At 39.8% G+C, this 16,968-nt stretch overlaps 1 protein-coding gene across 5 annotated transcripts in view; it reads left to right on the top strand.

Moving 5' to 3' along the window:
- Positions 1 to 8,100: 8,100 nt before the first annotated feature.
- The window catches only part of LOC127177148 (cell adhesion molecule DSCAML1), a 138,897-nt gene continuing 130,029 nt past the window's right edge, over positions 8,101 to 16,968 (top strand). For 3 of the 5 annotated variants that reach the window (XM_051129219.1, XM_051129217.1, XM_051129216.1), the window contains exon 1: positions 8,140 to 8,600. In XM_051129219.1, coding sequence (XP_050985176.1) covers positions 8,351 to 8,600 — 250 coding nt within the window. In that variant the 5' untranslated portion in view covers positions 8,140 to 8,350. Of the gene's footprint in view, positions 8,601 to 16,968 lie in introns of all 5 variants that reach the window. The other 2 variants (XM_051129220.1, XM_051129218.1) reach the window with 2 other exon arrangements.

Below are 16,968 nucleotides of genomic sequence, written 5' to 3'. Positions count from 1 at the left end.
AACCCTTACATCAATTTCCTTGAAAGCAAATGTTTGTTTCTCTAATGTAATACGCTCTTTAATTCTTCAAAGAATTCCGCCAATTTCTTTACTGTCCTTAAGCCAGTATAATAGAATTCACTGTAATTGCTTGTAAAGTTCCCTAATAAATTCCCAAGCTAACATGTTCAGATTGTCTGAATCATAATTCTCTTTCACAGAACTCTCATTTTCGGAAGTCTGTTTTTCTTTATAGATTTGTTGGTTGTTCCTTTATTCAGTGTGTAAACAATATCATGATGAATAATAATCAACAGTGTGACACAAGATTTAAAATCATATTTAACACCCACTGGTAAAGTTCCCTATACCCAAGGTAGGTCAGCTTACAGTGGCTCATCTTACCCCAATGTCTTCTACATCACATATATCATGCTGTACATCGAAGTCTTGGTCATTGCCTCTACAGATGTAAAGAACTGCATGGATAGACGAACAGAAAGAAAGCAAGAGCTGGAGATGAGCCAGGGCTCACGAAGTTTGAGGTATTGTTCTGCAAGCTGACAAAGAGCATTAATCACTGCTCCAGGCCTGAGCTTAATTATGCTTGAATAAATAAGTCATTAAAGGCAGAGACAGGGCCTGTCAGCCGCTCTCGTGAGCCGAAGTGCTCTGCTAGCGACACCTTCATCTTTTTCTTTCACTTCCCCTTATTCATTCTCTCTTGCGTGTTTCTACTTATATTTCATTAACTCACAGGGAAACATATTGTCTGTCCCCATAAATGCCTGGGTTTCCTTCAGAAAATTGTGTATATAAATGTGCATGAAGGGTGTGATTATTATCAAATGTAAATTCATGTCACAGCCACATTTTTACGTAAACTACCAGAAAAATAAATAAATTTTATTTAAATATTAAATATATATATATATATATATATATATATATTATGTTCAGCTATTCTTTTAAATAGTCAACTTTTAACTATTTTCGGACCATCAGTCCAATACTGGTCACAGACACAAAGATTTACTTTAAACTTCACTATCTAAGTTTGTGAATCATTTACTTACTTATTAAGTCTTCTCATTAATGCCATTTTATCGTTCGCAAACTGGAAGGCGCATGAATACAAGAGGCGGGAATTATCGCAAGAGCCAATCACAGCTGAACACAACAAGTCATATCCAGTCATATCGCGATGGAGATATTGACTCTTCTCACGTGACTTTCCACCATTCATTCTCCAATTACAAAACTCAATGGGCTCAGGGGAAGCGAGAGAGACATGGGCTGTATTCGAAATCGCCCCTATACCCTTAAATAGGGCACTATTTGAGGGGACAGCCATTTGTAGTGGTGTCCGAAACCATAGTGGACCTATCTCAAACACGCATTCAATCCCACAATGCACTGCAAAAAGCCGTTGAGTGTACAGCCGGTGTACTGTAAGAGTCGTACGCCGAACGAATTCCCGCGTCTCGGCAGAAGATGGCGCCCGCAGCTGAATCGTCCATCTATTCATTTTACAACGCTCGTCCACGGCGTACAAGCGTAATTCAACAGAGGTACAAATTCATTGTAAATTGATTATTAAATTGTTTGACTAGGGTTTCTACATCATTTCCATGACAAAGTTAAAAATAAACCCTTAATCTTACTACCGGAGCTTCCAGTTTGCTAGTTTCAAGTGATTATTAAACAGCAAACACAAAAAGCGACAGTCCTTCCGATGCATTTAGTGTCCGTATTCACTCACTCGTTTTAATTCACTCCTTCAGGTGGACTATATTAGTAGACTAATGTAGGGAATAGTGAATAAGGGTATAGGGGACAATTCCCACTGTAAATTTACTGCTTGTCATGCAGGGTTGCCAAGTCTCACGCATTTGGCGTGAGACACACGCTTTCAGGCTCTGTCTCACACTCTCACTCTGCCCATGTAACTCTCACGCCAAATTGGCAACCCCGCTTGCGATATGAAACAAAGTCTCAGCTTTCAAGTTTTACTAAATGTAAACAATAAATGCCGTTTTGGCGCACTTAATGTGGCGTCAAATCGTAAAATGTAGAGCTTCAGTTAAAGCCAGAGCCATTGAAAATCAGAGTTCCGACAAGCTTTGATGTCGCCGCCACGCGGTCACGTGGTTCATTTAAGTCTTCAAACAAACCAGGGTTGACAATACATTTGAATGAGTTTAAGTAGGATAGAGGACAGCTTCACCATACAAGCAGCAATTTAGTAAACAACACAGCATATTATGCATTGATTATTACGTGGATGACATATACAGTATCATTTTTTCCTGGAGAGTGATGGGAAAGGCAACATAATTTTCATTTGCAGTGCCTGATTTACCCACTGGTGCTAAAACAGGCATTTAACAAAACATTTTTATCCCCTTATATGTAGTATATACATATGAATTGATATTGAATCGAGATCGAAATTTCCAGAACTCCCCCCACCCCCTATATATATATATAGGAATGATCTGAACAATGCCTCTACACACACACACTCCTGGAAGTACAGTCACTTCAGTAGAGCACAATATTAGGGCAGATACATCAGTTTTGTGCAACAATATTATCCTTAGCAGGACCATAATTCTCCAGCCATAAATAATTGTAACTTTCACCAGCCATAAATACCACATTTCCAAATAGTGGTATTTATGGCTCAACCAAATATATTTAAATACTTTCATAGTACTATGAAAGTCATTGGCTACTCTCAACTTGGTTACCAACATTCTTCAAATTTTTGTGCTCAATAAAAATGAATTGGAATGAGTACATAACGACAAAATTTAACTATCACCTTAATACCTCCAAACACATTAAACACAAAAAAAAAAAAAAAAAAATTCTACATGTTTGCATATTGAAATAAACTGGAACATGTATATCTAACCCTAAAAAGTGTTGCTGTGTTGACGTGACAAAATCTCATTGAGCTTGCAGAATAAAGTGTAAATAGCGGTCTGCTTACAGGTGTACTTAATGGTGAGAGGGTCACTACCTGTAGGTTCCCACACACAGAGAATTGTTCAGGCCTGTAGAGTATACATGAGTGCACTGGGTCTTGTTGCAGTTGGTCAGCATTTTAACACCCCTGCTTAGAGCTTAAGGATATACTGGTTTAACTTGTCGTGAAAATAAATCCCCTTGTTTGGCCTTGTTAATTTGGAGGGGGGCGACTGTAGCGTGGGAATTGAGATACAATCTAGACACCTAGGTCTGGATGGAAACTTGTACTGTGTGTGGAAACAACATCGTACTACAAAAAGTAACTGATTGAAGACCACAAGACCTAATTAATATGAATGCCTAATGTGGTTATTCCAGATAGATAGATAGATAGACTGCATGGTACGATCCTCCCACTAGATGTCAGTAAGTATTCTAATTCATTCAAATGCACTGCATATCGTTATCACACACTGAGTCTCATATACACACCCAAGTCTAGGGGGGAAAAAAAGAAAGAAAATCATCCCGTTTTGACCTCATCAGCATGAACAACCAAGAGAAAAAATTCATTTTGTGATAAAAATGCTTGTATTAATTTGATTTGCAAAGATATGAAAGATAGTTCATTAGGTCCACTGTGGTCAGAGAAGTCCATACAAGCAGTCAGTCCTTTCAAATTATGAAGATTAATTGAGGTATAATCATCACATTTTCTGATGATGAATTCTTTAGGAATACATATTTTGATCATTTAAATATAAAGGCTAAATCTGGTGTATATTTTTTATTTGACTTTGGATTTTATTGATGACTCTATATACACAATATATATGTTCTTTAGAATTTATAATTACATTTACAATTGCAATTGCATATCCACAAATTCCCAGCGTCACCTTTTTCTGACTTTTCTCCTCTATTTCTCCAGTTCCTGCTACACTGTTTCTGCTGTCCGTAATGGCGCGAGATTCTTGTAAGATAAACACATGCAAAAAGAGGAAGATCAGGAGATGAGAGATTTGCAAAGCGAAACAACCAACCCCCCATTTCTCTCTTTTCCTCTTTCTCTCTTTCTTTCCCTCTCTCTCTCATTATCCTCCCCTGCTCATTTGAATAAATTAACACCCCCCTGACGTCTCGCTTCACCACCTTCCTCTTCCCCCCGATTTCTCCCCCCTCAACAGGCTGCAGGGAAAGAGAGAAATCCAGAAATATCCTCCTGTTTCCACACACGTTCATTCACTTACTCCCTCATGAACATAGACACAATCACACCCACCCTCTAATACGCCAAATTCATCCCAAAATCTCGGGTTCAACAGTCTCATCTCCGCTAACGCAAAACAAACCCCTCCTCAACCTGAAAAGATAAAAAATCATAAATTACAAAATAAAAACATTTGGTCTTGTAAAAAACAGACTGGCACGCAGGCGCAGATGCACAGGTCCCTCCCTCAGCTGACTGACTTGGTGCAGCTCACTGACTCATTTGACTAATGCTGGTGAGCGTAACATGGCGTACGATTCTGTATCAGGCTGGCTAATTAGCGCCAGTGCAGCTCCAGCGAAACTGGGCAAGCCGTGCGCCGCTGCGCCGCCATGCTAAACCAAAGCAGCTCACCATCTGGGCCTCCTCAGCCGCCATTTTGGATCTGCATGGCACTAGTTTGCATAGAGCACTCTAAGAGGTGGCCCGTACTGCAGGGGGAACTGAAACGGGGAGCGTTAGTCACCATTACAGAAGACTAGCATTTAGTGCCCTCCCGTTACCTGCGTGTGGCTGAGGTGGGAGGCTGCCAACCCTTGCCCCCTCCTTTCCACTCCGCTACCACCCTCTACCCTCAGTGACCTTGCAGGCATTTGGTTAGGGAGGGGGCTCTCTGCATTAATACCAGATACATTAGCGTTAATATGATTCTACCATGTAGCTGTGGCCTGAGGGGGGACGCTGATTGTCTGCGTATTAGCATTACCGTTCTCATTAGCCCACCCGCTTCTGCCTTCTCCGCTCTCTCTCCTTCATTTTCCTCATTGGCGTACTCTCTCTCTCGTTCTCTGCTTTTCTCCAGGCAACAGATGAGAGAGAGTGATGCAGATGATTTGTATTAGCAATGAATTCAACAGTAGCTGCTTGCCTGCAAGTCAGTGGTCACTTCCTCTCTGATGCACATTGTGTCGATGTATACACAGTATCTAGATTTCTTTTAGCCAGTGTGGCTTGTACTTTCTTTCTTGGTGTGTATATATTTCCATAAGTGTGTGGGAGGATAAGGGTAGCATTCCATCTTCTATATTTCCACTTGTTACATAACTGAGTTGAGAGGAGAGGTAGAGAGAGGCCTCTGTAGGGAACAAAGAGTCCGGCTGATTTGCTCAACTGCTCTCTTTTCCGCTTATTCTTTTCCATATAAACCACTGCAGGAGATCTTGTATCTCAACCAGCAAACATCAGAGGTATCCAGGAGCTTAGGAGTTGGATAATTCCAATGTGTGTGACCAAGGTAAACCTCTCAGTAATGGTCAAGACTAGCTCATTCTAGTTCTAGTTCAAGACTACAGAACTACTCTGTCCTAACTTGGACTCAACCCTCAACTGCAAGGCTGGGCAACTTCGGTCCTGGAGGGCCACTGTCAAGAGTTTAGCTCCAACCCTATAATCAAACACACCTGCCTGTAGCTTTCTAGTGATCTTAAAGTCTTGATTAGCTTGTTCTGGTGTATTTGATTAGGGTTGGAGCTAAACTCTTCAGGACAGTGGCTCTCCAGGACTGAAGTTCCCCAGCCCTGCTCTACTGGACATAATCTTGGACTTACATGAGCTGGTCTCGAGGGAGGCAGGGGTGTCCAAACTCAGTTCTGGAGGGCCACTATCCAGCAGAGTCCGGCTTGTCACAACCCCCTGCCTGGAAGTTTCCAATATGCCTAGTAAGACCTTGATTGCTGGTTCACATGTGTTTAATTGAGGTTGGAGATCTGCAGGCCAGTGGCCCATGAAGGAGTACTGGACAGCCCTGTCCTAAGGTATTTTTATTTTTTATATCTTTGTGCCACTCTAATCGAGCCTTCTGGTCATTCATTTCAAACTGGACTGGATGCTCTCAAGCTTAACCCAACCCAAAGTTAGGGCAGTTATCAAGTGAGGACAGCAAGGTATGTTGTGGCCACATCATTCTCAGAAAAGAGTGTGCAAGAATTATAGCTTGTTAATGGGGCTTTACCATCAAAGGTACACATTTATACCTTATCTACGATAAAAAGGGACATATTATTACTTTAAGGTATACTTAAGGTAGTAATGTGAACTCTTTGAAGGTGCTGCCCCAGTGTCAAGTAGTTTTTTGTTTTTTGTTTTTTTCCGGATGGTTAATAATGTTAGGGGCCAGCAAAGTTCCTTTATGGCAGGGGTGCCAAAACTCGGTCCTAGAGAGCTGGTGTCCTGCAAAGTTTGGATCCAACTGGCCTCAACACACCTGCTAGAAAGTTTCTAGTATACCTAGTAAAAACTTGATTAGCTGGTTCTGGTGTGATTAATTGGGGTTGGAGCTCAACTCTGCAGGAAATCGGCCCTCCAGGACTGTGCTTGGGCACCCCTGCTCTATGGTATAGCACAGTCATTGGAGATATCTGGTTTTGTCCGGAAATTGTCCATACTGAATTGTACTTTTCAACCAGATTAAACTCTTGTCAATCAGTGAATTTTGTACTCTCCAAACACTACTTTGTACACTACAGTACACTACTTTGTAAATGTTCCAGTTTTTCTAGAAATGCAAAGGAATTTGAGGAATTCACAACCTTAATATTGCAACTTAATTTTTAGTTTTAGTAAAACTTAGTTTTAGCATATTAGTCATAATTTACATTTAATATATCCTTTCCTTGTCCATTTAATCCCAAGATGAAAGGTTCTGCTATGATAAAACTGGTGATTATTCCATTTAAATAATCTGAAATAACTGGATGAAATGACATGAGATGAACTGGTCCGTTGCCGGCTGGCCAGGCATAGCCTGTGTCTGGGGCTGGGTAAGGATACATCGCTGTCATTATGTGTAGAATCACATGTCAGTGTGATGGATTTCAGTATTGGTTGATTCCCTGACAGGGCTGCACATAGCCTGTAATCAATAGCAGTACAGCACGTTACAGTTCAATAATTACCCAAAGTGGATGTGGGAGTGTGAAGCCAGAGCGCTGGAGCGGAACCATCAAGCCAAACACTGTAACCATTGGTAGCAGACTATCACTCTACACATTGTTGTCATTTCTTAAGTTGCCCTGGGGGGTAGTGTGCCATACTGTAATTTTACACCCAAACATGTACTTTGGCATTGTTACTTATCATTGTCAAAATAATCCATAGAAATCCATCACACTGCTTGCTTCCTTTTAAGATGAAGGGTTTGCTAATTTCCACAAAGAAAAACTGTCAAATGCTATACTGATTTGTTTTATCTGAATTATAAAGGTTTAACAATGCTGCCTAATTACAATTCCCGCTGTTTAATGAAATCTGTTCATATAAATATTTCTTTTCGCAGACTTGGGTGGTGTAGAAAGACACTACAGTCACCAGACCGATAAAGCCGGGGTGGTCTGTGAGCGTTCTCCGCCACTCGAGACAATACACGATACGCCCCTTACATGTCATTCCTCTCATTTTGAGCGCGGAACAATGTCGGCGATTCAGACATTCCTCGGTGCGCCCTCTGAAGCACGCGTTCGCCTTTATTCGCATACATTAACGCATAGAGAGACCGTGACAGGGTCTCGTGTATAGAGTCTCTAAGGACGCACGCGTGTCAGTCAATGAGCAGCGACATAAAGAACGTACGCGGAGCGTTTTGCGCACAACATTTACACGAACTTTGAAATGACGCTCAGCCCTGCTGTAAAAAAAAAAAAAAAAAAAAAACCTTAAAGATAATCCGCGGGTCTTAAATGGTATAAGTTGGTCTCCCAGTCTAGACTTTTCCGTCCTGATCTGTTGAAAAAGTGCCTGAAATCAGCAAACAGACAGTTTATGAGAACAGACAAGGTTTAAACTGTTTTTCTCAGCAGCGTTGCATCAATACAAGATTTCTGGCGGTAAGCGGTAAGCCATTGTCATTGCGAAAAGTGATCCGCCGTGCGTAAAAAGCAGCCATTTAGTTCCCAGGTGCGCTGTGGTGACATTGCCTGCCACAGAATGCCCCGGCTGTCTCCAGCCACGTGGACCGCTCACAACAACAACAACAACAACAACATGTTAAGTCCTGTCCTCCCTGATGCACTCAACCCACCCCCACCAACAAAACTCCGTGCGCCGTCCTCGCCGCGTCTCTCTCTGGCCCCGCACCAGCACCTCTCCATCTCGCCGTACCATTAGACTACCGAAGGAGGGGCCGGTCGGATGACGGTCCCGCGGAGGGGAGGGTACGAGAGGCGGGACCAAAGTCTTCCCCGCTTCTCGGCGCTGGCGAGTCCGGGACTAGGGCTGGAGAGATCGCCGGGGAGCATCGTCACCACTCCTGCACGGAGCCTCGCCTGGCCGAATACTGCACAGTGCACACGTCGGGATTGCAAAACATTCCTGAGAAATATACCTGCTATTTATGGCATGTGGCTGGTAACTTTACTCCTGCTGTATTCTTTTCAAGAAGGTATGTAGTGAGTTTATGGTATGCTGCTTTTTTACTTAAAATAATGTTGAAATAAAACTGCACTAGTTGTTGAATTAAATTAAGTGGAAATTTCTGTGCGCCAAATCGCACTGTTCCAAGTTTAATGAACGGGTATTCAGCGTTATTTTATTGCGCGCTCGCATATCTGGATTTCAGGAAGTTTCTTTCTCTCCAAAACTAATGCAACTTTCTTCTAAAATGTTTTTAGTTTGCTTAAAATGTGAAAAAAAATGATTTCTCCAGTCGGTGATTAGCGACGAACAGGGGATTATGAGGCTGTAGGATCTGCATGTTCCCGTGCGCAAAGATGGGGGAGATAGCATGATTTGTATGCAAGATATGAATATGCTGTTGAGTTATGAATATGTAGAACGGGATCAGATTTTGCATCGGTCGTGTGCATTTACCATACACTCTTGGCCTTCTGTAGTTTGTTTGTTGGGAAAAGTAGAGTTGGTCAGTGAGGTGTGAATTTGTTTGCGCTTGGTGTACTTTTTTACTGGGCTCGAATAAGAATGTAAATTTCCTAGGATCTGAATATGTCTGTTCGTTGTTTATAGTAACATGCTGCTGTATGCCTTTAGGGAAAAGAATAATAGGTGTTTTGTAATGAAAGTGCATGTTTTTTTGTGGTAGAGGTTGCATATATCTGCATAGATCCTGTGGAAAATAGAATGGCATATGCAGCCTCATTTCCAATTAGCACTGGTGCAATTAGTGGTCCTCCATTTTCTATGCCAACAGATTCCTGGTTTGCCTGTGCTGATGGTGGGTTTGATAAGGCACATCTAAATTTGTATAAATGCTAAACGAAGATGTGATTTATTGTAATCCTAATTAAGGTTATTTATTTGCTCATTCTGTTTGTTTTACGCATCAATTTCTGTCATGATGTCTTCTCAACAATTTTGTTTTTGACACCTCACAGCATATATACCACTCCTTCCCTCACCCTCCAGCCTTGGAGATGTGCTTTCAGTTTTTGCTCATATTTTTCCCCGTAAAATTATCTTTCTGAAATATGTCTGGATAAAACCACTTTTTTAAACGTTTTTTGGAGTGTTCTTTATCTGATATTGCTTTGTCAAGTATTGCTTTTTATTTACCCACAAACAGTTCAAATGTAAATGCTTTCCCTGTTTTTACAGTGCTTGAGTTTTGATGCTTTAGAATTGAGAAGGCATTTTGATTTTTTATATATATATACTTTAATTTACAATGTCATTTGTTCGGGGATGTAAGGTCAGAATTATTCTCTCTCTCTCTCTCTCTCTCTCTCTCTCTCTCTCTCTCTCTCTCTCTCTCTCTCTCTCTCTCTCTCTCTCTCCCTGTGTGTGTGTGTGTGGGTTTGTGAAAGAGAACTGTGGTGTGTATTAATGTGTGTTTGTGTATGTTTGTGTGTGTTCTTGTATGGGGGAGGAAGGGTGCAGTAGGGCGTAAAGTGCGTAAAAACGGGATACGGAGGTCGCAAACAAACTTATTTTTTTGTCACGTTTTCTTTTTTATTTTCTAGTGCTCACAGTTTGTATTGTGTTTTCTGTAATTTTCACAATATATTTCTTATCATGTATCTTGAGATCTGATGACACGGTCGATAGGAGATGTAAAACGCACATCAATTATCATACATGCATATGCATTAGGACTGCGTATTTTTCCGAGAGGGCCGCGCCTCCATCTTTTCCACTTTCAAGGAATGTAGAAACATTTCCCCCTAAAAACCTTTTTTCCACCTCTCCCGAAATAATTGTATGTTGTCATAAGAACACATTTTAGTCGTTTTTGGTAAGGAATTATCTGTCATTTTAAATGTATTATTATGCATTATCGTGACCCGGGCAAGTTGTAGCATATTACCCCCCTGCCTTCACACCTGAACCCCGGTCTGAGAAACCGGATCCAGGGTAAATTGCCGTCTCGAGGGTCAGCTTGTCTTTTTATGGAAATGCAACTAAATGAAATGAAAAAGGCACCGAGGGATGCTGCAGTATTGTTTGTGGAAATTTCCATTGTTATTTGTATGTGAGTTATAATTTGATTAAAAATAATAACTATTATTATTATTATTATTAACAATAATAGCAATAGTATAACTATTTAAATTAAACGTGTTAATAAAGCCATAGTTTATTAAAATACTTTTTAATTGTGTTGGAATATAAATTTTTACAAATTTATTCATGTTATATCCAGATGTTGTGTACACTTAGTGTGATAGATCTCAAATCTTAGAATATCAAACAAAACGTTTTGACAAATATTTGTTTAACTTTATTAATTTTATTTATGGCAGATTTGCTTCATAGGATATTGAATAATGAATAAAGGGACTTTAGGCAGTGTGTGTTTGCGTGTGTGTATCTGTGTCTGTCCAATATTTATTTTCAGGATCAGCAGTCGTCAGGTCGTCAAATTTGTGTGGTGGCTGCGATATTATCCGGTCTGATCCGATTTTCTGAACATTTGCCTAAATTAAAATGTGATTGAAAGGAGCTTGCCACGTCCAACACGTCAAACCTTTAGACATATTATTATTATTATTATTATTATTATTATTATTATTAACTTACATGTTTTGTCTAACATCAACCATAACAGAAACAGCTTAACATTTTTTTTTTTTTAAATTTTAAAATAATTTGCCCACTTTCTTGCGTTTTCACCTCCAAACTGCGCGCAATGTCAAACCTGCACCTCACATCAGGACACCTCCATCCCACCCGGTCCCCCCCTCATAGAAATATGCAAAATTGGTTTCCTTTCTCTTCCCCCCCATCAAATCCCCTGTTCTTCCCAGCTGCGCAATTAGTAGGAGATCTGCCGCATCCCCCACTCCAAAAGTAAATCAGGTCATTGGCCATAAGGACTCCATTTATTTCTCTCTCTCTCTCTTTCTCTCTCTCTCCCTCTCTCTTTCTCTCTCTGGATCTGTCTATCTCTCTGTTTCGTTGTACTCGTCATATACACCTGTTTCTCTCTTCTTCCAATGTAATTTGTCGGGAGACACACAGCCTTCATTATAATACGATACTTTCTCTATAAAAATAAAGAGTAAAGCCTTTTGTGACAGCAGCATGAGTCACAGTTATAAACACATGTTACTCTCATAAACTGTAGTAATCTGTACTTGAACTTTTCGTCTACTTGAGAATGAGATGGTTTAGACTAGAACAGGTTTGTCCCGTCAGTGTTTTATTGATTTTTTTCTCCCACGAATTGATTTTTTAAAATCCAAAATTATTCCCAGCCTAAATCACATTAAAAGTTAACTTTTATGAAAGTTAACCAATGGGAAAACAGAGTCAAAAACTGCTCAGTTGGCCAAGAAAGTTGCTATAATAAAGTAAAAATTTTATATTTTATAGACAAGCATGAGGAAAAAAAGACATAACTACGATGATCAAACCATGTTTCTCTGTAATTTGTCTGTTTAAATATATGTATCATTTACACCAGGCATGTAAAACGTCCATGAAATAAAGGCAGTCTGAACCCTGTGTAAAATACACCAACAGCTCTTTCAGACTCTTTAAACTCAAAAGAAAATTGGCGTCACAAATGTAACCGTTGAGATTTACTGGGTTAAGCGCCGTGCTATTTTTTCCTTCCACCTAAAATCACACCCCGCCGCTCCACCTGCCATTTCAGCTGAAGTGCGGTCAAAATAAAAATCTACGTGTCACTCTCGCGTTCCGCTTCGACAGGTGACCGCTGTTCTCCTTTCAGAGCTCGTGTGCCGGTGAGTTAAGCGCGTCAGCAAACACTCCTCGCCTCCGGAGCACCTGCTGCACACGACGCGTCGGGGCCACTTGTCCATCTAGTCGGACACTATGCGCAAGGCAACAGACCTGGAGAGTGAGAATAATGCAACTTCCAGTGTCAGGGCGCGAATTATGACTTGACTCCGCTCCTCTCAAAAATTAAAACATTTATTATTATTTTTACATATATTTTAAGTCTATTAATAGTTTCGATTAACTCTTTAGTAACCATAAAAGTTACCTACAATTAGTGCACTACATAATCGCTCACGAACAGAAGTAGCCTGAGGAAGTAACCATAGCAACAGCACGCTGCTTTAGCGCTTTTCTTTGCGAACAAATGTGCACCGGAAAACAACACAACTGGCAATATAAGTTTATTATGAATTTAAATATCACAAATATAATCACTCACGATTTGATTATAACGTCTGATAGCGTTCTAGTGTAGGTGTGTTTAGTGGCCCTAATGTGGGGGTGTGTTGCAGTACTCAGGTGTTTGTGTGTGTGTTCTTGTTTTTGCTGCATTGTGAATCAAATATCCCCACAAAGGTAGTAAAACCTGATTTTTTTTAATATTGCTGTGACCGGTCTGCAGTCCCCACAAGGAGAAAAAATATAAAAAATTCTAAATGAGGTTTATTTGAAAGTCTAACAATGAAATCAAGTTTTCCATAAGGGGTAGGGTAGGGTAGGTTTAGGGTTAGGGTTAGGGTTGGGTTAGGAAATAGAAAATCTCATTTGGCCTGTATAAAAACAATAGAAGTCTATCAAACCCCTCACAAGTCTCTAAAACTTTGATATAGTACAATATTGATATAGTATGCTAATTTACAAATTAAAATAATTTGGGAATGTATGTAGATTAAAATGGATTTAAATATATTAAATATACAAGAGTCTGCTGATTTGAACAAGATTATATAATTTGTCATATTTGTTTTTTAACAACCATTAACATGGTAACAAATCAGATTATAAATGGTCTGACTCACAAATCACAATTTATTTTATTGTCCTGTAAATTATATTTATTATACGAAGTCTGGTTATGCATTACAGTGTTTTATTATACATTTTTAATTGGTTAAACTTACTCACCTTGTGTTACAACACTTCCCATTTTGTCATATTGCACTTCGTAAATCATGTGTAGACATGTTTATCTGTGATAGTTCTATTAGAAAGTACAGTAAATTCCTGTGTAGTTTCATATTTGGTATTTTAATTTCACAGCAATTGCTCTAATAACGGGAGTCACAGAAGTTCAGATTCCTGCAGATTCTGCTGCAGATACCTGCATCTCACTTAGAGGTAAAGAGTGGCCAGAAGAGGGGGAGTTTATCCACTTTTTTCTTCAGTGCAGAAGTAAGCTTATGAGAGAGACTTCCGGTTCATCAGCTGCTACAGGGAATTACAGAGAAGAATAACAACATGTAGTAAACAGTAAAACTGTTTGCACTACAAACCAGTGTGTCCATAATTAAGATAATACATTAAAATAATATGTTAAGATACACCAATTTGCAATATCAAGCAGCAAAACAAACTGTTTTGTACAGTTAAAAATAGCTGGGCGCGGATCAGACCGGAAGCCACTCCCATTCAATTTACAAATGGCCGCGCCCATTCTTACAGGAAGAAAAAGTTGGATAAAGTATTTAAGCTACAGTTTATAAACTACCTGGAACACAGGAGACTTGGTCAAATTCACATTTTATTGACTCCTTTAAAAATGCATTGAGGACTGACACTCTCAACCTCCAAATTCATCCTTTGAAGTCAGAGCTACTTCTGCAAATGCTGATTTTTTTCTTTTTCTTTTTTTCCCTGACGCTGCAGTAACGTGGAAATAGGGGGTAGAGAACCCTTACCCGTTTCCAAATCCAACCCCTAATGCATTTCAAACCACGTTTATCAACTTTACTCTCTTACATGACTATATATTTGATTCATTATGGAAGATGAGCAAGATAGATGTATGCAAAATGCGTATTATACAACCAAACGTATAGATATACACCTCTTCTACTCTCCCACTGTTCTCTCACTCTCTTCTCAAAGAGATTGCCATACAAATGTGGGAGGTTACATGTGACTGGTTTCCAATCCACTCGAGCTCACTCACGCAAAGCACTGAACAATCACAGGGACAACAGTGGCAGGCAAGATTTACTCTAATATACCAGAACAAATGTAATCTAAACACAAGTGTACATGTGTCCTCCTCAGCCTAGCTATGAAGAAATGTCTGACACACATACACAAACACACACACACAAACACACACTCATTCTTGCTATCGTAAACCCATTTATAACTGGATGCAGTGTAGGGCTGACTTTAGATTCAGCTGGAAGTTACTCAGCACCTGTAGTATTGATTTTTCCTTGACTGCGCCGTGCATAAATGATTATTGGTTTGATAAGTGGCTTGTCTGAGGAAAGGTATAAAAAACAAAAGAGGAAGAAAGTCAGCCCCTCTCTCTTTTAATCTCATGAGTCATTTTAAAAGGTTAAAGAAAACATTATGACACTAGAAGCTGTTAAAAAAAATATGCGGCGTTGTAGCGCGATACAGACAGGTTTGACAGCGGAAATGGCCCTTGAACAATCTGCGAATAAATTAATTGGGAGGCTCGGAGGCAAATGGATGGTTGAATTGCGTTGTTGTCGAACAGTTGCGCGCCCCAAAAATATGCGTCTGCATTTAGACATGTTTATGTAGGTGAGACAGAGTGAGAGAGAGATTGTGTGTAGATTTCTTTGGGGACAGGGTGTGAAGATCTATGCGTGTGCATGCGAGAGAGTGTGTGTGTGTGTGTGTCTAAGCAAATGCAGATGAGCGACTGAGAGAGCTGCATTATGCATAGCGGCTCACCATTGGCAATAGCCTGGGCTGTCCGCAATACATATTCAAATGCATTTTTGGAACGACTGAACAAAAAATTGATGTATATATGTATGTATGTGTTGTGCAAATGTGCAAGAATGAGCAAGGAAGCTGAGAAAGAAGAAAATGGAAGGCGATTAACAGGGAGAGATGGCGAGAAGGAAGGAAAAACAACCAGAAATGATGAGCAAAGACATTTCTGAGCAGGAATTTTTTCGGTTCGAGGAAGTGGGTGGAGAATAACGCGTCCATCTTGAGAGTTAGACAGATAGATAGGGAAAACGGGCATCATTAATGGAGCGTTTCAGCATTCCCAGCCCTTTCCCTCGTTTGGCATATGGCAACGAGAATGGCAAGGAGCTGCAGGGCTTCGTTAGCCCTCACACGGAAGTCATCTTAGAACAAAGGGAGAAGAAATTGGGTTATCCCATCGGCCTTTCTCTTTTCTCTCCTTAGGACTCTCCTAAATTACTGAACATCTACCCTAAATGTCTCAACAATTGGACATTGACATATGAAGTCCTTGGACATAGCGGTCAATCATTTTTGCAGCTGATGTGTTTCCATGATTTTTTTTTCTGCTTTCATGCATAGTATCAACAGATCTCTTCACTCTAAATGTATTTTCATTGACCACATTGCTTAGGGTGACCATACGTCCTCTTTTTACTTGGACATGTCTTAGCTGTTATGTCTAAATTGCCTAAAATGTCCAGGTTTTGGCTTTGTTTTCCTATTGACATTCTACAGTCTTTACACATTATATGTACATATTTGCATTGCTTTTAGTGTTCTCTGTAAATCCTATAATTTCATACAACACGATTGGTCCATTATGTACAATGCATGCATGTTATTGTTCAAACTATTTTTTAGACATCGCCTTCAGCAAGTTAGATTTTTTTTTCTTTCTTTCATAGCAACAATGTACATAATATTTTCTGAAAATGTTCTCTTCAAAAAATGTCTTTGCTCCTTTTTTTTTTCTTTTTTCTTTCCTTCCAGCTCTAAAAATTGTCTAATTTTGTGGATATTCAAAATTGGCTGTGCATTTGGCTACCTGACTTTATAGCGAAAACGTACCTGTGGGAACTTTTATGCAAGACGCGAAATACATACAAATAAGTACATATCACTGCAGTTTCCAACAGAAATGAACACTAGATGCAATAAAACAGCAAGCACTTGTAACTGACCCCCGTACTGACCTAGTATTGGTAGGTTTAGGGTTAGGTGTGGGGGTGGGGTTAGGATTATACAATCATGTAGCGATCTCAACGAGAGGGGGTAATAATATGGCAGGGGGTTGAAAATGGGCACAACACTGGATGTAACAAGCTTGCTTGGTAGCTCAGCTGGTACGGAATCGGACTTAGGATGCGGAATCTTTGGGTACGAATCCTGTGAAAAACATGGTATGTTTTATGTTATAACATATTATGTTATAGTAGGTTTTACCAGTAGCTTTATTTATTGATTGGCTCTTAAAAGTGTGAAATCAACAGCTCAGGATAAAAGAGTTTGAAATTGTGCATGTTTTGTGCCAATCAGTGTTATAATGATGTAATTTTCTGCAGCTTTAAGGTGAGGTCACTTTTCCATAGTCAATAATGTAACGTTGAATGAAACAGCTCATAAACTCCTAAACTAAGCCACTTTCTGTCGGTTGGTGCGGTGAATTTGTGTGACCAACT

Source organism: Labeo rohita, chromosome 15 (genome assembly GCF_022985175.1).
Source record: "Labeo rohita strain BAU-BD-2019 chromosome 15, IGBB_LRoh.1.0, whole genome shotgun sequence".
In the NCBI taxonomy this organism is placed as follows: Eukaryota; Metazoa; Chordata; class Actinopteri; order Cypriniformes; family Cyprinidae; genus Labeo; species Labeo rohita.
Note: the sequence above shows the minus strand (reverse complement) of the source record. Positions and strands in the feature narration are given on the sequence as shown.